Source organism: Enoplosus armatus, chromosome 19 (assembly GCF_043641665.1).
Source record: "Enoplosus armatus isolate fEnoArm2 chromosome 19, fEnoArm2.hap1, whole genome shotgun sequence".
NCBI lineage: Eukaryota > Metazoa > Chordata > Actinopteri > Centrarchiformes > Enoplosidae > Enoplosus > Enoplosus armatus.
Window position 1 is genome coordinate 13,852,300 of NC_092198.1, and position 22,776 is coordinate 13,875,075.

General features: G+C 40.5%; 1 protein-coding gene across 2 annotated transcripts; it reads left to right on the top strand.

The window, feature by feature from the left end:
• Positions 1 to 1,800: 1,800 nt before the first annotated feature.
• Positions 1,801 to 22,262, top strand: kcnk2b (potassium channel, subfamily K, member 2b). Of its 2 annotated transcripts, none has more exons than XM_070925993.1 (6): positions 1,801 to 2,127; positions 9,573 to 9,690; positions 14,484 to 14,644; positions 17,614 to 17,824; positions 18,425 to 18,567; positions 21,906 to 22,262. In XM_070925993.1, the coding sequence occupies exons 1-6, from the start codon at positions 1,939 to 1,941 to the stop codon at positions 22,260 to 22,262; spliced, it is 1,179 nt and encodes a 392-aa protein (XP_070782094.1). In that variant the 5' UTR covers positions 1,801 to 1,938. The 2 variants fall into 2 exon arrangements, with proteins under 2 accessions (XP_070782094.1, XP_070782095.1); XM_070925994.1 differs by having other exon boundaries at positions 1,810 to 2,127; positions 17,614 to 17,800.
• Positions 22,263 to 22,776: the final 514 nt, after the last annotated feature.

Below are 22,776 nucleotides of genomic sequence, written 5' to 3' on the forward strand. Positions count from 1 at the left end.
ATGGTAGAGAAGTAAGTGCGTTAACAACGAGTTGAAATTCAGCACTTCAGCGAGGAAAAGATGAGAAATATCCCGCATGACTTGTATTAACTGTTTACCTTCAGAGAGTGATGATGGGCTCAGGGGAAATATGTAGATACTGCTGTTTCTGTGTTTAATAATGAGTTTCTAGCGACAGTTTAGTGAACTGTGTGAATCTTTTTCTGCCTCTTGGTATCACAACATCATTCCTATTTGAACTTATCTCATTATGATACATCTGTTGTATCTTTTACTATAAATAAAAACGTTTATTTTGTATGTGAGGCTTGATTATACGGAGAAAACCCATTTAACCCGACAGAAAATGAAGAAAATGCTCGTTCAGTTATGTAATGCTACAACTATAGTAAAAAAATAATAATAATAATAATTTCAATTTCTATGGGTTTATTTCACATGGTTTCAGCTTACTATTGAGGGAGTGATCCTCCCCATAAGTTGTTTACTGTAAAAAGCTGGCCATGAAGACCTCATGGGGGGGTTATGTAATTGCATCTACTGTAGCAAGCTGTTTGGGAAACAGGATTGTGACAAAGAGACTTTAATTTTTAATGAGCATCATTCAGCTATTGTAATCATTTGTATTGTGGGACCCAAAGGCAACAGAAACCATTATAGTGTGTTTGTTACTAATCCTGTTGGGAGACAAATGCCTGATCCATTGTCACAATATTGTATATATAATAGCATTATGTTTAGGTGTTATATGTCAGGTTGTGATGATCTATTACATGTATTTATTTGTATTACACTGAGTGTACAAACTTAACTTTTGAATACTCTATTAGGAGTGGCCTTAATGAGTTGATTCCAGGTAGAAATCATCAGATCCTCCACATTAGATCCAGCTCAGATATGGAAGTACATGTTTTTAAATGCAGATATAACTCTAAGTGTTGGCATTGGAGAATTACAGGTGGTGTGAAGTATGTTGCAGACTGTGCTTTGAGTGAAAAGTGCTCCACCTGCTGCAGATCATTATAGGTTGTGCAGTGGCTCTGCAGTCCTACTGGTGTCTTATTGTAAGAAATGAAAGAATTAGAGTACCATGAGAGAAACTGGCTTCACAGTGAAGACACAGATTACTTGACTCATTAAGCTCCCATGTGTCATTTTTGAAGTACATTGCTAAAAACCTGCAATTCATTTGTATTTTAAAGGGGTGGAAATAATAAAGGTTATTATAAAATATATTTTGCAATAATGTTCGGGTGTGGATGTGTCCTGGAACTTTGTATGAGTTTAATATCCACGACTTACTGACAGGAGTGATGATAATAGCCATTAATAACAAAGATTAAAGTGAAGTGAAGGTTTTTCTTCAGGTGGTTACTGCCTCAGAATTTATTCTTCTATAAAGAGCTAAAACTATTAGTGGATTAATCAATTAAGAAATGTCAAACATTCAGTGGTTCCAGCTTCTCCAATGTGAGGATTTGCTGCTTTTCTTTGGTTTATATCAAGTTTTGGACTGTTGGTTGGATTTTGAATGTTATTTTTCACTGTTTTCTGATATTTTATAGGCCAAATAATCAACCACCAAAATAATCAACAATGAAAATAAACATTTGTTGCAGCTCTAGTCTTATATTATAGGAACCACATGATGTAACCCTTATGTCTATAGGATTTGAGTACTAATGGATTGTCTACTGAAAACAGAGTGATGTGACAAATGAGTAAGACTAACATGAGTATGCCCATGGCGAGTCTCTTCTAATGGAAAGAAATTGATCCACATTAATCACTTCCGTCCCCGCAGTGGCCGCACCTGACCTTCTTGATCCGAAGTCTGCCGCCCACAACTCCAAACCTCGCCTGTCGTTCTCGGCCAAACCGGTGGTACTGAACACTCCAGACAGCGACGACGACGAGTGCGACACCCGGACTACTGTCATGAGGTGGAAAACTGTGTCAGCCATCTTCTTCTTGGTGGTGCTTTACCTCATCATCGGGGCGACGGTGTTCAGAGCGCTGGAGCAGCCGCATGAGAGTTCCCAGAAGCTGGCCATTCTTGCAGAAAAACTGGACTTCTTGGCCATGCACGCATGTGTAAACTCGTCTGAGCTGGAGGATTTGGTCAAGGTAGGAAGCATCAACACCATATTAATAATTCAAACCGTTTCTCCTCTGCAGGATCTGGTGATGACTGACAGGATGCATCCCTATAATCCACACTGTGTGCACAGATTTTCTATGAATGGTGTCTGAATACTGTATTCTACATAGAGGAGAACAGTACATACTGAGGGTAACACTGGTATTTGGCAGCTTTACCTTGTTTAACACTGGGCCTTGAGGATTGTGGCTAGTTGTGGACACAATGACTGTGAGTACTGCCAGAGCTTCGACCTGAGGGTTGAGCAACTGGTTTGTTCATACATATTTATTCTGTGGCCCCGGAGGCTGAGTTATATCTACACATTTCAGTATTTCCCTTACCTGCCTGCATCTTACATCCTACATGATTACGAGTCATTACGCTTTGGACTTCAACACGAGAAAGCGCTGTTCGTTTCCTGTTCCCAACCAACAGTTTGAGCATGACCGCAAACGCTCCCTAACCTTAACCACGTGTTTAGTGTTGTTGCCATGATGATGAACCATGATCTGTTCCTAAACCTAACCAAATCTTAACCAGAGCGTTGTCACATCATATAACGGGGATCAGATCAGAAGACTTGTGTGTGTTGTAATGCGACGTATTTTGACGTTTAATGTTGAGGACTTTTTCTCAAAGCTTGCTGCCACACAGCAGATCTACACTTACATTTCCCTCCACAAGTATTATACAAAAAACTGTAATGAAGTACATGATATATCATAGGAAAACATCAAAGTAAACATGAAGTGCAGGTTTTATTTTCTTAGAGTGATATACTCAGATGTAGAACATATTTATATTGCTTTACTAGTATGAACAATGCAGTTGTATTGAAGAAAAATAGATAAATACATACACTGAATATGTATCAGATTGGATAGGCAAATAACTTTTAAGGATTGGAATCAAGTAAAATGAAAAAACGAAATGACGACAGTTTGACTCATTGTGACACTCACATCATGTGAAGACTCTGGTTTAGGGACCCCTGACTCTGTGCATTGTTGGTATAAAAATTGATTATTCATTTAAATTAAATCAATTATTCATTACATTGTCAATTACAAAAATCACAATCACATAAAAAGGGACTATAAATATCAGTAGTGAGTGAGCAGTCTTCTAATAAAAGTCTTCTTCCTTTATGGATTAGTGGATCTCACCATCAACCAAACTTGTCAGCTTTGATGAAAAGCATTTCCTCCTGGGGAATCTAGCTGGCATATCGGACATGTGGATGATGATTTCTTCCCTAATGTTCCAGAGCTGAAAGGTCTTTAAATCTCGGGGGACGCAGATTTGTCTACCGCTGCTAATTTTGGCCCCTTGCTGAACCATTTCCCTGATTCTGCCCACCAAAAGTGCCTCCTATTGCCAAAATGTCTCAAAAAGCTCACTGCGTAAGTAACAATCAATACATACAAAAATGCATATTTTATTTAGCTCTTATCATAAACAATAATTTATATGGTCAAAATGTTTTTTGACTGGCTCTCTAATATATAGAAATATGCGTGCACACAAACTGCAAAAGCTGCTGAAAACTATTTGACGAATGAACCAGCAAATATAAAAATGATCGTTTGCAATTTTGCATATAGTTAGATTATATCTTTTATAAACGAGGATTCAAAGTTAACAAGGTGGGAAAGATGTCGTTATCATAACACTTCCTTTTATGACTAAAAACACACGACGATGCTGTGAAGCATATGAAGCATATATTGCTTGGGATTAGGAGTTATCTCTCCAGTAAAGCCACTTAGATCACATTAGCGCTCAAGATGTTGCCTTATTCATTATGGCAGAGCATCAGCCATCAGCGTAGTTTCTAATAAATAAACAAATAAACGAAACAAATAAACTTGATTGATTGATTCATAAAGTCTCATGGTGAAAAAGCCATATTCCTTCTGGTAATTATGAGAACATTTTCCAGGTAAAGCGAGATACTGTGTAGTGCAGTTCAGACGTGGTGCCTGTATATTCACCATCATCCAGATAAATAAAATGTAAATATTGTAGGTTAAATTGAATATTTCCTGAGGCGTGCAATAAGCATCAGGTTATTATTTCAAAATGATCTATCAATTTTTGCATCTTCTGTGTTTAATATTAGAAATATAGTAGTTTGAGCAAGTACGTATGTAAGTGCAACATTTAGTTGGTTAAATATTTATGAATTTGATTTTCTGTCATGTTTTCTAGCTAATGTCGAATTGAAAACTCTTTTATCACAATACTTCAGGAATAGTTGTCCACTGTGTTGGCATTCAGTGACCTTTACAGACTCTGACCACACTGAAACTGAACCAAGCCAACAAAGGATTTATTATTGAATGATGATCAGTGCCCATCGACTGTTTGTAAATGAGACTGTTTTCAATTAAGAGGGGCTGGTAACAGATAGCCGTTATTTGGCTTTAAGATGCTGAGTTAATGTTCAAAGATGGTGATGATGCTTTCTGTCCTGAGATCATTATCTATCAGATTGACTGTTAGATAATGATCTTTGGTCGGGAGTGGACTTGCTCAATGTGGAGCCCTGGACAACACTTTATAATATAGTGATAGCTCACAGCGTGGCTGTGCTGAAGTGGAGACTCACAGAGCTGCTAGCACGGCGAAATGTGTACTACGCCAAAGTATTAGCCTGAGGATGCCTGAGGATGCTGCTTACCTTTGCCAACAACCATGTCTCATGTACAGTATGACCCTTACTGTAATATTCAAACTCCCTCTCAGGCTTCTGTCGCAGAAATGGCAAAAGTCAACTGTCCTCGGCCCTCAAAAATGTCTTTTCAGCCAATTGAATGTTTGTTTTCAGGCAAAGTATGACTCCCTCTGTCTCTGTCCTTTCCTCTGAATCACTTCTTATTCCCGAATCAGAATGTCTGTTTTTCACCCTTGTAAATTGTAACTTGTTAAACTAAATATAGTTTCTACTTTATATACCAAACCGAAATCTTGCTATCTTTGTGCTTTCACTAGACAACCGTCATAAGCCCTGTGAGTTCAGGAGCCTTCCGAGCATCTATTTCTTTTCTGATGATTTATTGATAAACAGCTTCAATACAGGTGTCCCCCTCTCACTTTTACTTAATTATGTATACACACACATCCACCTCTGCAGGCTCCCACTGATCAAAAGACAGTCAGCAGAGGATTGAGGAGAGATGTGCTCTCAAAGGGAGTAATTAAAAAAGTGAAGGATGTCAAAAAGCTCAGACGATTCAATCTCTCCTGGCGGAGCCAAACAGCCTTCAGTGTGGTCGTCACATTATCCTGTCTTATCATTTCCCATGGCCATAGTTAGTATGCATAAAACTGAGTGCCAAAGCAGTGAATTAATATGGCTGCTTTGGCTGGGAAACAAAGGGGCTGACTGAGCCAAGCCACGCCTGATTGTGTGATTTGCTAAATGATGTTTTTGGAGGCACAGTGGATGTAGGGTTTCAGAATTGTATCTTTGAGCCGTTTCCTTTGTTGTATTTGGAAATGATTAGAGGTGGAACAGAAACACTGAACTATTGATGTGTTCATCTTTGTACATTATGTTTATTGTGCCTCTGAATACATGCGTGTCCTCTGCACGTGTGTAATCAAATCAGGTTTGTCTTTTGGTTGTCTCATTCTGGGGAGACGTTTACTCAAAGGATAGTGGCTGCTGCTAAGTCTTTGCCACACAAGTTTGATTTCAAAATGTCGGCTCCTCTCTGAGCCTCTGCAAAGCCATTTACGTGTATGTCTGTAGAAGCATAGTTCCTGCTTTAGGCTACACATAGTCCTTAATATTTTCTCACTTCCCTTTATTGGTATTTATAGTAATAGTTTTGGTTTTCTTTGGCTAGATTTCATTGGAAATACCACTCAAAAACTATTGACAGTGAGGTCTTTTGATTCTTTAAGCATTCTTTAAGCACTATAAACAAAAATTGCTTTCAACTACATTGTATTGGCGAAGAGGATATATCACAACCTGGGCAAATAAAACTCTCTGCATGGGTAGATACCACTAGAGGTAGTTCAAACCTATCACCGCACAAGGACGTAGATACTGGACAATAGTGTAAAACCCTGGATTATGTTCAATGATGACATTCTTTTTACGTCCAATGCCAACATTTTTTAAATTCTAACTTTACTTTCCACATCGCTACATAAAGGGAACACTATTTCCTGCACTGGCACTTAATGCTGGCAAGCTGTAAGGTACAAATTTAGAAAATGTGGTTCTTTATGATTTGAGTGAACAAACCCTTTGAGCTGTTGTTTGTGCCTTTGTGTTGTCAGCTTCTGTGGATGAGCAACAAACAGTTCCTTGTAAGCTACATTACAACAACTGCCATCAGCCCATATCTCTCCACCTTCTGACCCAGCGTGTCATGTTAACTCGTGAGTTGTTACATTAGTGCCTTGTTCCCTCAGTTTCCGATCCATTATTCATCCATTTCAGCTCGATCTTTACTGCCTTATCACACTCAACTCTCTCACTTTCACTAAGGATGACGAATCGCAGCAGACAACACCCTGACATTGCAGTGACCCTAAACTGTGTGTGTGCGTGCGGACTCTGAAAAAGCTGACAGTGGTAGTTCAGGATGACTGCGGGCAGTGTTACATGCTGTACATCGTTATTGTAGCATTACTGCTCTGTTCCTGAAGGTTTATTGATATGAAATACATCTAATGGAGATCAGCAAAAAGAGCTACTCCCCCCCTAGTACAAGTCTTACATTTATTAAGGTGCACCACACAAGAATTATGTCATTTTTATTGCTCTCGATTGGGAAATAAAATCCCACATATACACAGGGGAATAAAAGCTTTAGTCTAGTAAAGTATTCTTTGGCAATTCATTAGCATCAGCTCTGTAGCAGTGCCTGATGTTCCCCTGAGGTCTCAAAACTTTTCTCTTTCATTTGTCTCAGTAATGATTCTGTATCTTAAGAAACCACTGCAGTGAGCTGAGTCAGTGTTCGTCTAAGGAATTGACCATTTGCTGAGCCTCGTACGTTGCTGTTTGTACGCACGTCAAGCTTTCCGTTTCAGCACAGCACATATGCAGTTTACACTCTTACTATTCAAAATTCTTAGTAAAGTTTGAAACAATGACAAGACAGCTGTTGCTGACAGATTTTATCAGCTGCAGCTAGCAAACTAATTATTCTAACGTTAGTCCCATGACTTGGTTGAAAACACCGTCTCTGGCATGTTTTTTAATTCCAGCTAACTCGATTTAAAACAAGAATCCCAGTTAAAGGGGTGTTAAATGTGCTTCATGGCTACATACATGATATAATACTAAAAGACTGAGGGTAAAGCTGCATGTCCCAAAAAACACAGTGTTTTCACTTTTAACATTACAGGAGAAAAGGCTTTTAGGGTGAGGACTAACCAGTGTTCGTGGCTAATGTAACGCTCGCTTGGGTTAATGGACTGTAAACGTTCCCAAATCCAACAAAGAGCAGGACAGAGCTGCTAACGTTAGCCTAAACTAGTAGCATCCAGGAGCAGCAGGTTTTAGCATTAGAGCCCCATGCACACTATTTTAACATGGAGAAATCCAAAGCTTGTGTCTAGTGCCATGCCTAGTTACGGTTGCTATGCTATGATTGGACAATTGCTGTGTGGGACTAAAGCTTAGATGCTAAACAATAGACTGTAATATTTATATTCATGTACAGTCAATGGTACAGACCCACTACATCTGCAGTGTGGATGCACATCTTCCGTCTGAGCTTCACTCCTCCTCACGTCTATGTTTAGGTGATTGTGGGTGTGAGAAGTCGTGCAGTGGTGTGTTTTCCCTCCAGCTGGTGGCTTCACTCCCCTTTTGTCTCCTGCCATGAGAGTACAGCCCTGAGTGGGAAAACATGTTGCTGTTCTGTTTCCTGAGCAGCCGGCTGGCGTCTGAAGGGCTTGTCACACTCAGCCGGGACTCGTGTCACACCTAGTGCCCTCCCACATACACACACTTAAAATCACCTGGGCAAGACGAATCTGCACAATACTGACCCAGCGGGTTTAACATCATAGCCACAATCGCACTCCCCTTTTGCAGATATTCAAAATTTTCTTCTTTTGTATTATAATTTGGAAGATCAACAAAATGCTTAAAGGTTATTATAGCCAATGTACCTTCAACAAGAGGACAAATACATATCCCTGGTTTTCGTACTGCCTCAAAGATAAGCGCTCTGCCTGGTTTCCTGCTAACTCTGGAGTGTCACATTGTCACAAACCTAAAGATGAGGTGGTTTGTTTTTTCTGTGTGTAAAAAGCATAACTCTTCTGCTTCTCGCTCATGTTTTCAGTCAGTTCTGTCTTGAATTCCACCAGCAAACTCACATATAAATGTCTCCCGATGCTCTCAACAAAGCAGTTAAATGATGATGATGAAGTGAAGTATTTTGGCTGAATTAGCTCTCGTCTGTTAGGGGATAAATGAGTGTGTCATTTAGCCTGTAACATAACGTAGTCAGATGTTACAGAAATGTCATAATTTTTTCCAGTAATGAGTAGTCAAAGTGTAAATTCATTACAATTACTAATACCAGTAGCACTCCACACACCAAAAAAAAGGAGAAAGCCACGCTCAGTAATGACAAATGTGTCTCCCGGTAACTCCAAAGTTGTCTTATTCACATGCTGTGTCTTCTTAGCTGGCCTGCTAACGTCAGCCACCGGTAAACCCACATTCAGCATCACTTGGTATGTAAATTTAATCAGGCTTAAAAAAAAGGCACCACACGCCTTGTTTAGTGTTTACCCAGCATGCATTTTGCTGACATGGTAGGCAGTCAGCAAGACTCACTGTGTCGAAATGTTCGATCCAGACGCTGCAGCCTGAGGGCTGGGTATGCAGTTTCTGAACCTATTTAATGCAAAAATGCTGGGTTATAACATTCATTTCAATGTTAGAAAGCACTGTGTAACTTAATGCATATTACACTGTATAGATGACAACAGTGTGTGTTGCCAAATAGTAGCTGTGGCTAAAGTGACTATGCTCAATAACTACCTGCTTCTTATTATTTATGGACTAGGATCTTTAAGACTTTGAGCTTGTGAAATGAAGTTCAGCAATGAATGGAAATGAAACAAATAGAAACATTTTGAGAATGTGTAAAAAAATGTATAAATAAATGTTTGAATAAAAGGTATGCCTAATTTTAGCCCATAGGGGTGTAACCAGGACAGGCGTTGCTCTTTTGTCAATAGTACAGTGATTTAAAATGTAAACATTTCTTATGCATTTCATGAAGATCTCATTGTTTCTCACAGCTCTTAACTGGTTTTGGTTGGATGTTTATCTTGGCCGTCATCTATTTTCTTATGTTCCTCAGCCCGCATCATACCACACTCCCACTGGGTGCATTATGTGCTAACTTTTTTCTCTCTTTTTTTTTACTTTCCACTCCAGCAAGTGGTTTCAGCAGTCCGAGCAGGTGTGAACCCTTCAGGAAATGCATCCAATCAGACGAGCCTCTGGGACATCAGTTCCTCCTTTTTCTTTGCTGGGACTGTTATCACCACTATCGGTAAGGACAGAGTAGTTTCTGCCTCTTTCACAACGCACTCCTCACTGACAATACTTTACACCAGTTGCATGCAATGCTTTGAAAATGCATACAATATGTAAAGACATTTACTTTTCAAAATGTAGAAACATTTTTGGTTGAATGTTGGAAAGTGTTCTAGCAGCACGGCCCATTTCTCATTTTCTTCATGCACAAAGGCGGCAGAGGCACAATGCAATTTTGATGACCATTTTGGCATGAAATTGCACTGGCATAGCAAAATTACACTTGCTAACCCAAAACCTGCATCAGCTCCTTTTTCCAGATTGTGCTTCATTGCACCAGGATTGCGCTCGGACGTAACTGGTCAACAAAATAGCAAAAATCTGCTACGTTGGACTTGCCTTTGCACTTTTTTTTCTTCTAAAACTGGTAACCTGGACAAGAACTGTAGCCCAAAGGGCTTAAAGGGATCTAACACTACATTTGAAGAATATGGGGGCCTGTGCTCATTTGCTTTTAGTTACTGCACTATGTAATCCAGGAGCTCAGGCTGTAGCACATTCATACAGCCTCCAACACGCCTCCCTTTTCCATCATTTTTCTGACACCATCGCTCTCCCTCTCTCTCCGTCACCTCCAGCTGTAAGAGCTTACTAATCAGGAAAACAGCTCACACACACACACACACACACACGTTTACTTAGGTCACTCTGGGGACATTACATAGACTTACATTCATTTCCTGGAGACTTACCCCTAACCATAACCACTACTTGACTAACCCTAACCCTAGCCACTGACCCAAAGATCTGCTTTTTACCATCATGGCTTTTGTCCAAGCCGTCCTCAATTAACTGGTCTTTAGTCAGAAATGTGTCCCCCAAGGTAATTTAAGTCAGAAACACACACACACACACACACACACACACAAACACACACACACAGAGCTAGTCTGACAGCTCAGGCTCTTCCAAGCAGACCCTGACAGATCGGTGCTTCTGTTCAGTGGGCTGTTGGGCTCCATTTCACATCTTTACTGTCGCATCCTGTCAGCTCATTCGCCCATCAGAAAATGTAATACCTCGAGTTGAAATGAATTGATTTTGCTACCTGGTTGGAAAATGAGTGTGCTTCTTTGTCAGATTAATGTCAATCTTGACCCTGCTCCAGCCCCTTTTCCAGATTTTTGCTGCACTGCACCAGCCTTGTGCTCGTAGCAAAGTTCCAAAAGCTGATTGCCAACGGCAACAGCACACTACTAGTCTTATCAGGCTCGTCCAAGCGGACCTTAACACATCAGCTTGTCTGTTTGGTGGGCTTTTGGGCTCCACTTCACGTCTCAAAACTCATTCCCCAGTCGGTTGCAAGAACTTGATTTTGCCCTCTGGTTGGAAAATGTGTGTGCTTTTTGTATCAGATTGAAGTTAATAACGTGTAGGCAGAGAGTAAAGGCTGCACTGTGGGTTTTTCACTTTGCTCACTTCAGATTGAGTATGTTGACTTTCTGTGACTGAACACAAGCTTGCTCTTGACAAAAGGCAGATTTACTGATGTTTGACTCGAGTGGTGTTTTCTCATGAAATGAGCCGCTGTAGCTCGATTGCCGAAGCAGAGAAAAAGCTGAGCTCTATGGCTTTAATTTAGTTTTGAGCACATAGATTTGTTGTGTTTGCTTTTTTTTTTCCCTTTTTGAAAACTTAAACATCTAATTGAAGGTGCACAGAAAAAAATAGACTTGCTGCAGAAACGTCAGTCCCAGGTGGTGTTTTGTGTGCATCACCTTCAATGCTTGTTAGTGTAAACAGCACATAATTGCTGTGCTGCCTGTTGGCAAGCGCCATAATTTTGCCTGATTGGTACAAAATGTGCTGAGGCCATTGCTGCTATGCAAAGAAATCATATTTTAAAGAAGCTATTCCTAAAGCCATTGTGTGAATTCTTTGTCAGTGACCAACAATTCAGCAGGCGCACCAGAGATGCAGCTTGTTCCCTCTCTCATCTTTCTTATATTCGTCTGGCTTTGCTTTGCCCCCCCCCCCCCCCCCCACTCATTTTCATCTATGTACTTTATCCAGGAAATGAACTGAAATAACTCTTATATCTGTTTCCTCTCCTACTTCCTATCTTGCCTCTCCTGGGAGTAAAAGAGGTGCAGTAATGATTGATCTCACAGTATGTCTTCCCCTGTGGGATTCCTTAGTTTAGTCTCTCCTACTGTTACATTCCAAATGAAATTCACATTTCCCAAAGTGTAAAGATCAAAACAGATCATCAAGAAAAAGAAACCATTATTATTCTTTTTTACACACTTGCCCATTCTGGACTGAAAAAAATGTCCTTTTCTTTACTCTTTGCTCTTAAATCTGAATGTGAAATCCATCCTAGTGTGTCTAATTATAGTTTCCCCAATCAGCTTACTTTAATACCACCTAAAACCCACGACAGGGTTTCATTGTGATGTCTATTTGATCAAAAACAAACACTGTGTGTCTTTAACAGGAGCTAATAAAGTGCCCACAGTTAAATGTCGTGCTGCCGCTTTCTCTCCTTGCATCACTTAATGAGTTAAGAAGGAAGTCATTAAGGTTTTATCGTCCACTGCAATTGCATTCGAGATGGTACAGACGGCGACACGTTATTGCATGTGATCATTACATAACCCAGTCAGTAGTGTCATGAAAGATTTGGGGCCCATACTGACAAATGGGTTTGTCCATTTCGAGGCTTTAGCTCATTATAAATTGGAAATCTGAAGGTTAATGTATTATTCATGCCGGCATTGAGTCAAGTGTGGAACTAATTGAATCACTTATTGGTATTTAACCTTTAATTTAAGTGCTATACGAGAAAAGAGTCTAAGCAGAGCAGAATGTGTTCTGAAGTTGAAAAAGTCAAATGTGTCAAATATATATCATCTGAATCCTGAAATCCATAGTTTTAATACATATTACATATAAATCCAAATTTGTCTTTATTTTTAACATTTTATCCTATTTGAATATGAGGACAGTCAATTGTCTCTGAATGACACTAACTCTTTGAGCTTCCTAAGCGTACCTTGCTTCTCCTGTCTGATATGGTGATAGCATTCAAAGGTGAGCTGAGAACATAAACAAGAATGAATCTGTTTAATTTAGTGTGAAAAAAAAAGAAGAAAAAACAGAAGTGAGTGCAGCTTCAAATTAAAGAGCTGCTGTTTCTTGTTTGTTCTGCAGGGGCACCCAGAGGTGTTAAAAGCTAATCCGGCATCCTGTCTCCCGTTGAAATAATCATGAAATAAATTAGACTTGATTGACAATCACATTTAGTGTTCAATGTGAGACTGGGAAGTCATTAGAAGTCACCCTGCAGCTCCTATCCGGAGACAAATAACTGCATTAATAGAGAAAAGTGGATGTGGTTCATTATGCAGGCTCCTTATGAAACGTTAAATAATGAAAGTCATGTGTGTAGTCAGGTTTATATAAGGCACAGGTCTGGAAGGTTTTTGTTAACAAGGATACACAGTGCTGTAAGCCCCATCTGCTTTTATAGCTGCACATGAGGATGAGATGAAAGGCAGTGAACCAGCGATGGACTCACATTTGTGTGTGTTCCGGGTGTGTGCGTGCGTACGAGGGCCTATGTACAGCAGACTGTATGTCTTTTCGTTTTCGGGTGTTCATTTCTTTTTCATTTTTCATTCACATCAGAGTTGCTTGTAAATTATAAACCCGAGTCAGTGCTTTTACACGACTTCCACCTCTCACTGGAGAGATTTCTGAGTGCTCAAAGCTATTCTACTGCGTCTGTATGCGGTGATGCTATAGCACAGTCAAGCTTTGTCAAAAGTTTTCAGTTTAGTTTCAACTGATACAGAGCGCTGCAGGAGTCCTAAAACACGGAAATTAGTTTTTACACTTCCGGTTCCCTCGACTTAAAGTCAGTGGGTTTTAGGTTAGATGCCTGAAATAAGGTCTGTGGTTAAAACAAGCTCAAGAGATTTTCACGTTTTGTTCTACAACATAAAACATCAGTAAAAACCCCAGTGGCTAAGTGAGACTACAGAGGTTGTCGGGGACTTTAATGTCTTCATACCGAACACAGAAACTCATCCGCCAACTAGTCCGTCTTTGCAGCCACATTGTGTTTATACTTTACATCAATCCATCTTAGGGATGTTAATAATTAACCGTTTAACCAACAACAAGAATTTTGACCGACTATCAGTTTAACAGTTATATTAATAGTAGTATAAACATACAGCCAAAACACATTCCTTCTAAAAAATAATGCAACAAAAAAATAGCCTTGCATAAACCCACATGCGATCTCTCGTGTAAATGCTCTCTGTGTCTGTGCAACAACATGAGCAGAGTGACAAAATGCTCCATGCTAATCGACATGGTTTCACCAGCATTGCAAACTGTCACTCACGTGCTTCAACAATCTTCACTTCTGATGAGCAGAGCTTTATGCATAAAAGTAAATTAAAAAAAGTTCATTCAATTTACACTTGTTTTAAGTAACTTTAAGTCACATATTGCAAAAACATAGAAGGTAAATAGAGTGAAGAACCTTCAGAGGGAAAAGTGCAGAACAAAAAGACAAAGTAAAGCTAGACGTCCCGAAATAAAGCAAGCACTACACTTTCTGTTAAAACACAGAGCATTCCCCTTTTTAAATAAGGCGTACAAATTAGAAACACTGTAACCTTTAAAATACAGGAGTTTAAAATGTCCTGTTCTTAACTTACTCTGTTGCAGCTAATTTACGGTGACATTTTGAATGAAATGCTGCCTGATGAACTATCTGTGTCTCCTTTCTGTCAGGATTCGGGAACATCTCTCCTCACACTGAGGGTGGGCGGATCTTCTGCATCATCTACGCTCTGCTGGGGATTCCCCTGTTTGGATTCTTGTTGGCTGGCGTCGGAGACCAGTTGGGGACCATTTTTGGGAAGGGCATTGCCAAAGTAGAGAAGATGATTGTGGTGAGCTCCTCTGTTTACATGAGCTTGTTTTTGTCTCTGAATCATTTGCACCTCCCTGTATGTTTACCTGTGTGCAATGAGCCATTCTTTGACGACTTAATTTTCCAGGCAGCTGTAAAAGTACATTGCCGGAGCTGTTCCTGTAAAGAACTGCAATATCTAAGTGTCAAGGTTAAAGCTGCCACATATACACTCCTAAACACTACAGCTGAAGATTCTCATTAAAAAGTGCAGGATCTGTTTTCTTCCTCAGACTTCAGCTGTCAGTACGTGACTGTGTGGAAGAAGTTTTTGGGTTGCCATGTCAACAGACTCCTGGAAAACAATCTAAAATGCCAACAGTTTCATTATTGAAAGCCCAAATCACTAAACTGCAGTTGTTTTAGAGCAACAAAAAAAAAAGTTTGGTGTTTTGTTGCCTTTTGTGCTGAACTCACTAGACTGTTGCCATCGTGTTTCTTTGTTTATGGCAGTGGAATAAACAGATCGATACATCACTCTGAAATAATGACGGTAGGCTTATTTACCACATTGCAAGTCACACACTGACTTCTGTCGGTATACGAGCACGTACAGTATACACATGCACACGGAAACACGCGTCACAGTTCTGCCAGAGCAGTGAGAAGGCGCCATTACTCATGTTGGACATAGAGAATATAAATGGGCTCTGCTGGACAGTCTGGTTGATGGTTAGTCATTAAGGTTCTCCTGGAAACTCAAAGGTTCGCCATGAAAAAAACAAAACAATCAAACAGCTGCTCAGTGCATAAACCAGTGACTGTCAAGAAGTTTCCACACCTAAAACAGATTAGATAGAGCAAAGTTAATTATTCCTTCTCAAAGTAAAAACTAACATCTGTTAGTCCCAGACCCACACCAGCTAATTGATGACTGGAAGGATAATAATGAATCGTAATAACAACATACAAAGTTAAATTAATCGTACAGATGGATGCAATACAAAGTGGTTCACAAAAATAAAAGTAACATATATTAAATAAATCCATTAATAATTAATATTGGTGAGTAAAGATAAGTACAAGCAAGGAAAAGATGTGTTTTTCCTACAAGAAATACACATCCTTAAATCAATGGAGAGGATGTTCCAGTGCCCGAGGGCGTGCAATGAGTTCATTGATGTAGTATGGAGCAAGGGAAGACAAAGCATGATGTTCAAAGAAGATGAAAATATCAGATTAGTGTGCTGTATGTTGGCAGAAGAGTCACAAGAACCAGCTGATGTCATGGAAACAGGAGAGTTTTTTCCCATAGTGGACCCTCAGCGACTTGAAACAGTTCAGACTGATGGCCCGTGCTGTTGTTGGTACAGACGACAAGTGTCACAATCTTGGATGCACACGGGTGCTTTTCCAGTAAGGCAGGACTTCTGTTGACAGTAGTTCAAGAGGAGGCACTATGTTTCAGCTGTCTTTACGTCCCCAATGACTAACCTACTGTATTCAGGAAAACTCAGGAAAGTAAAATACTTTGTCAGTGAACATTTTAATGACACCATAGATTCAGTATCAACATTGTGCAACTTTCCATATTAATTAACATTGTTTCCTAATTATGTTGATAAAACATAACCTAGGGGGTGTTTTGGTATTTTCCCTATTTGCTGTTGCAAATAACTACAACATGAACATAATTTCTAGGAAACAGTGTTTTGCAAAGAGACACCTCATTCTAGATACACTCAGAGTAGAGATACGCTTCACAGTCGCAATGGTAGAGAATCCCTAAATCATAACATTTTTCTTCCGGAGTTCATTTTTATGCGCACAGTCATGTCGGTGCTGAAAAACCTTCTGTAATGCTGTGATAAAAGTCCACTAAAACAGTCTCCAGATACCTGGTAGCAACAGGTTAATTATGATTTTGATTCATTGCTGGCTCTGTGGCTTCCCTGGAGAGGTTGACAGCTGGCTCGAACAATGGAAATGGATGAACTGTAGCAGCTGCTGAGGTAGCTGCCGTGCAATGAAGATGCTGGCTGAGAAACCGCCTCAGCTTCACTAGTCCCTTATTTGGTCCTGTAAAAGCTCACTGCAGGTCTCTTTAAACTGTATTCTACTGTACTGTACTTTGTTCAGTGCAGCGAGGCCGTCACAGACTCCGTGATCTGACGTCCGCCTGCTCTTCATGCTTCTCCTCAGAGGCACTGTGCTTTGGGCTTACATAACTGGAGGGAAAAAATGTCACGATGCACAGGGAACCAGCTGAAAGCAATCACCTCAAGTGGAAAGGCAGCAGAGAAAACAGCAGCATGCAGAATCTACTCTAATGCACTGCAACCGTTATGCAAAAGGCATTTAGCAGGGCTAAATTGAATTAAATTAAATTCTCATAGTTACAGTTGATAGCTGCAATGAATCCTTTATTTTGTCTGCTACTATGACTTGTGAAATATTTAATAAGTCCATCCATATTACAGCACGTCAAGGCACTTGCCACCTCTCCCCAGCTCGGGTGGGCATGCCATCTGACAGTGAAAGTTATGTCACATGAGCTTTGGCAGCCTGTCGTTTGAGATGTTAGAAAACAGCAAACGTATTACTGGAAGGAGGTCAAAAGGAAGTGACTCGTCACAATGTGAAGTGAGCAACAAAAAAAAAAACTAAAAGCCTTTGGGAAATGAGGGAGTGGGAAATAGGCACCTTGTTTTCAAGGAGGAAAGGTCTTGTGCTACAAGGAATCACAGATACCTGTGAACTAAACTGACAAATGTTCACTTCACCAATTAACAAACAATATTACACCACTTATCACATTGCATGGTAACACAAAAGCATCATCCCTATTCAAATTCAGGCTTATTTGCATTCATAGCCTCTGTGCTCAGCTCCTCTGCTCTGAGCGTTTAATTTCTTTCAAGCATTCCCCCTCTCATTCCCTCTAGTTTCATTAAAAAGTTTATGTGTGCATCTATTCTTTGTATCAGTAATTCTTCCATCTCCCCGCAGAAGTGGAAAGTCAGCCAGACGAAGATTCGCGTCTTCTCCACGCTGCTCTTCATCCTGTTCGGGTGCCTCATCTTCGTGGCCCTGCCAGCCGTCATCTTCAAGCACATCGAGGGCTGGAGCACGCTGGAGTCCATCTACTTTGTCGTCATCACCCTCACCACGATCGGCTTCGGAGACTTTGTCGCTGGTGAAAAAGGTCACTTGATTTTCTGTCTGATTTGTAGGCAGCCTTTCATTTTTATGTCTGCCGCCCCGTTTAGAATCAGTGTATTTATAGTTGAGTTAGTTCTCAGCCAGTCTCAACTCAACAGATGTGCAATACAGTCAGACTCCCATTGGCCTGCTATTACTTTCTGTGCTTCACGTTATAATACATTTCCTGATGCAATATGTTTATTGCTACCAGAAATCTATTCTCATTACTGCCAAAAAACTCATAAGTTAGCACATTGAAATTTACATGTTATTAATCAATCACAATGATCTCAGGTAATAATACTATAAATGAATACTATAAATTACAGACATAAATTCTCCTTTTGTGCCTTGTTTCCTCATTCATACACATTTATCAGAACCATCCCATGCCAGATAAGCTGAAACATGTCACCCACCCCTCACATTTACTGTAAAGGAATAGTTTGACAATTTGGAAAATACGCTCATTCGCATTCTTGCTGAGAAGTTTTCATGTCTGTTGTGTTGTGTTTGTTCTTCCTCTCAGAATGATACAGTTTGGTAAGTAACACATGTAACCCAGGATAATATAACAGACTTGTAAAACCAAATTGTTGTGTCTTTGCTTCTGCAGGCGGGTCAGAGAGTCTCGAGTATCTGGACTACTACAAGCCTGTGGTGTGGTTCTGGATCCTGGTGGGCCTGGCATACTTTGCCGCTGTGCTCAGTATGATTGGAGACTGGTTCCGGGTCATCTCCAAGAAAACTAAAGAGGAGGTGCGTGCTGATGTGCTACGAGTTATGTCTCACTAGAGGTGACAGTAAAGGAAGAAAAACTGTTGTTTTTCACAGAAAGGTGGAGAGGATGTTGGGAGACAAGACTGCTAGGAGCTTTATGCTCAGTGTCTGGAGCCCATTTTCACACTTTTAATTCCTTTTTTTTATTGATCCAGCTGTCTAGATAAACCTTAAACTTGCCCACAAAGACAGAGACTTTTAAAGTATTCATAACGTCTCACATATTGATGAACCAAGCTTGTGGGTTGCACTGTTCCAACTGCAATAATGCTAAAGATGAAAGATGAAAACTCTGTCCTAAAACAGTAGCCGATTAGCATTTTTTTGAATTGTTACACTCAAGAATTAAGGGTTCAGTATGCTTGAAATGAAATACAATGACAACATTATGTAATAATGCAGATTAATAATGCTCAGTCGACATTTTACTTTAGCTGTGCAAATACCCTAACACATTTACAATTAATCCAATCATCCAAACCCAAGTGAGCCATGAGCCTGGGGTTTTTGGGGACCCCGTGGGTTTCGGGCCTTGGGGGCCATTGCACTTTTGTAATCCAGCCTAGTCTTGATGTGATGAATCAGACAAATTGGGATAACGGCACCCACTATTCAGACAGTCTCTGCTCGAATGGAAGTGGTGGAAGTAGTTGTGAAGAATGAAAGAAGACAACTGGAGAGAGATGTTACAACAAGGTGACTTTAGAAGCTCTTAGATGATCAAACAAGCACTTTGTTGTAGTATACTAAGGCCTTTATAAAGTAGCACTGCAGCCTGCCAAACAGTTTGCATTATGCATGTTTATCAAAATGTGTTCTCAACTTTAGCTGCAGGGCCAACACGTTTTTCTTTCACATAAAACATCACTAATAATCGCTTTCTGTTGAACCCTACCCACCTCTTCACCTGCCTAACTAGCCACAAATATGAAACTGTAAGTAGAAGATAGTTGCAGTAACTTCACAGGTGTGATCAGATCCATCTCCCCTCATCGTAACAGAGTCATACCTCATAGTGTTTTCCAGTTCACTTTTCAAGCCATGAACCTGAAGTGATGAATCTCCATCCTGGCTGCACCCTGTGGAGAAAATACTGTCTCATACAAGAGTTGGATTAAATATTTGTCGGGCTTCCAGTGGCTGCTCCTGAGTAATAAGATGTCTTGCTGTTCTGGCAGGTTCATTATTTATATGTAAAAAGGAGGAAGAGAACCACACATCCATGTACACATGCAATCTCCTGCATAAACCTGCCACATGCACATCTTATTTCTTAATTCAATACAACATAAAAAAGGTGGTGGGGGACTATAAGGCTGTCTACTGTGGGAATCCTTGCACAGGCATAATTAGAAGTGCAGCAGTGGAGGCTGTGAGTTCTACAGAGAAATGCATTACTGAGGGAGAAGGTTTCCGTGGGAGGTTGGGGGCTTTGGGGGGGGGGGGGGGTGGAAAGTGAGAAGAAGGATGAGAAAGCACGTACTCGTGTGTTTGTGCTCTAGTGTGTGTGTCTTCCGTGCGCACACATACAGACACACCACATAAATTTTAACGTAAGCGCTAGGAGTCCGCTTTAAACAAGCACACCTCAGAACCTAATAAATAATTGAACAGCCAGGAGCGAGAGGCCTAATGCATTATGAAGGTGAGATCAATGATGTGTCCACTCCTCTCCCCTAAGTTGACTCTCGAGGATCATAAACAGACTTGGTCTACCATGCACAGTACAGTCTCCAGAAAAACCTGGGCCATTAGGGCACACACACTGCTCACACACAAGGGGCATTTCTTTTTTATTGCTGGAGGATCTTGCTGTCAAATTTAGAATGAACCTCAACAGTGAAGTGATGGGTGGGTAGGGTGTGAACATGTCTACACCTTGTCATATCTGTACAACATCTCTCAACAGCAGTAGCTGCCAACAACTGTGGAGAACAAAGTGGAAATCCCAACACAAACCTACTTCTAAAATCACTTCTTATCCGCGACAACACAAGTACTTGTACTACCTGAACATTGAGACTACATGGTAGTTACTCGAGAGCAGAATCTGCATTAAGTTATAGATTGACATTTTGGGAAATAAGCTTATTTGCCTTCTTGCTGAGAGTTAGATTAGAAGATTAGAAGGTAGAAAAATCTGCCACCTCCAAAGGTCACTAATTAACACATTTTATAAATGTAACAATGACAGGTTGTGGTGTGGGAGCAGTCACTTCCTGAAGTCACTGCTGGTTGGGATTTTTTTAAGATTAAACAAACCAGCTGTAATGAGTTGATTAGCGAGCTTTAGAGGTGCTGGTAGGCGCAGATGCAGCCAGGCTAGCTCTTTTTCTGTTTCCAGTCTTTTTGCTTAGCTAAGCTAACCAGCTGCTAGTGTAGCTTCATTTGTGATAGACAGATATGAGAGTGGTATTGATCTTCTCATCTAACTCTCAGCAAGAAAGTGAATAAGCATAACAATTGCTTCAAAGAATCATACTCTGAATCAGATGCTAAATCTATATCTCATCACATCTTTTCCAAAAACATTACAGTTACGTTCTGTCATAGATGAACATTTACTGCAAATAATAGATGAAGGCTGTAGAGGCACTGCAGCCTAGACATGTTAAATAATGCTCGAGGGAAGAGCTGTAACAGTAGTCCGAACAGATTAATGGATGTGGCACTTATGTTCACAAGAATGAACTCCATTAATTATTGGTGAGCTGTTCAGGTGGTCAGTTCTATTAAAGTATTCTGTCTGACACCAATGAACACATTCAAAAATAGACATGGGGCTTTTGTGCATGTGTGATAGGTCATTAATTAACCATTTAAAAAAAGGCACAGAAAGACGAACGAATACCGTCACTGCTGCCTCATTTCCAAGTCCTTTATTCTACATGAAAAAGTTTCAACCGCAAATGGTTAGATGTGAGGGTATGAACACACCTGAATGTATAAAGATAATTGTGGTTGAAACCTTTAGATGTCAATGTAGAATAAAAGAATAATATGGAAGAAGACAGTCGTGTGTATTTTCATCTCTGTGTGCTGTTACCCAGCACCTCTAAAGACTTCAAGGATTAACAATTTAAAAAGGGCCATACCAGTATTCTAGCACCCAGACTACATATTTTATATGTTTCATAAACCTCTGAATGATTGGTTTATAATAATTCCTTCCACCAGTATGCTTCTTTGCATGCTACCTAGACAATATTAAATAAACAGACATTTTCTGAAGCTCAACCACTCTAACTGCAGGTGTGAATGTAGCATGTATGGATATTATAGTGACAAACACATCAATCTTCTGTCTCTCACTGCAGGTTGGAGAGTTTCGGGCTCACGCAGCCGAGTGGACAGCAAACGTGTCTGCAGAGTTCAAAGAGACCCGGCGGCGGCTCAGCGTTGACATCTATGACAAGTTCCAGCGTGCCGCGTCCATCAAGCGCAAGCTGTCATCCGAGCTGGGTATTAACACGTCCATCAACCAGGAAATGACCCCTGGCAAGAGGACGCTGTCGGTCAACCTGTGTGAGGACAGAGAGGCTTACCCAAACTTGACTCTCTCCCTCAGTCCCGTCACGGGCGCCCTGGCCAGGAACGGCAGCCTCTACCTGAACGGTCTTAGCCCGGACTACGCTGACCGGCGGGAGATCGCCATCATCGAAAATCTAAAATGAGGAGCAGCATGAAAATGAGTGACACATCTGGTAGCGGACAGAGCTTACAAACACATTTTTTTTAATTTAGTGACGGAGCATCTGTGATAAGGTACCCATGCACATTCATTAAGGGGATTGTGCTCCAAACGTTGATTGATAACCTTTAGGGTGATTTAAACACAGATCAATCATCATGCTCCGTACTTTCACGTGCGTCTTTAACACTCGCACAAAAACCTGTGGTGTGGCATCTCACAGGCTCTGGTCGTACTTCCTTTCACTACGTCCGTGCCAACATGATCGACAGCTGTGCTGGTGATCAGAGGCATGCTCCAGACTGGAACAAACGATTGTATCAGGGACATGAGTTTAAAACCTTTCTCACGAGCAGGAGGGAAATGAAAGCCCATATTTAGGTAGCAACACACAGGGCATCTTCTTCTCATATACCCACAAACAAGCCTGTAAACACACAGAATCCATCAAACTTAGAAAGCAATAGATGTATCTGTGCTCATCTCTTGTTGAATTT

Bases quoted from the DNA above. Each gene is read 5' to 3' on its own strand.
- kcnk2b (XM_070925993.1), top strand. From the start codon at position 1,939: ATGAGGTGGAAAACTGTGTCAGCCATCTTCTTCTTGGTGGTGCTTTAC. The intron at 14,645-17,613 runs GTGAGCTCCTCT...ATCTCCCCGCAG, and splicing joins AAGTAGAGAAGATGATTGTG to AAGTGGAAAGTCAGCCAGAC. The intron at 18,568-21,905 runs GTGCGTGCTGAT...CTCTCACTGCAG, and splicing joins CCAAGAAAACTAAAGAGGAG to GTTGGAGAGTTTCGGGCTCA.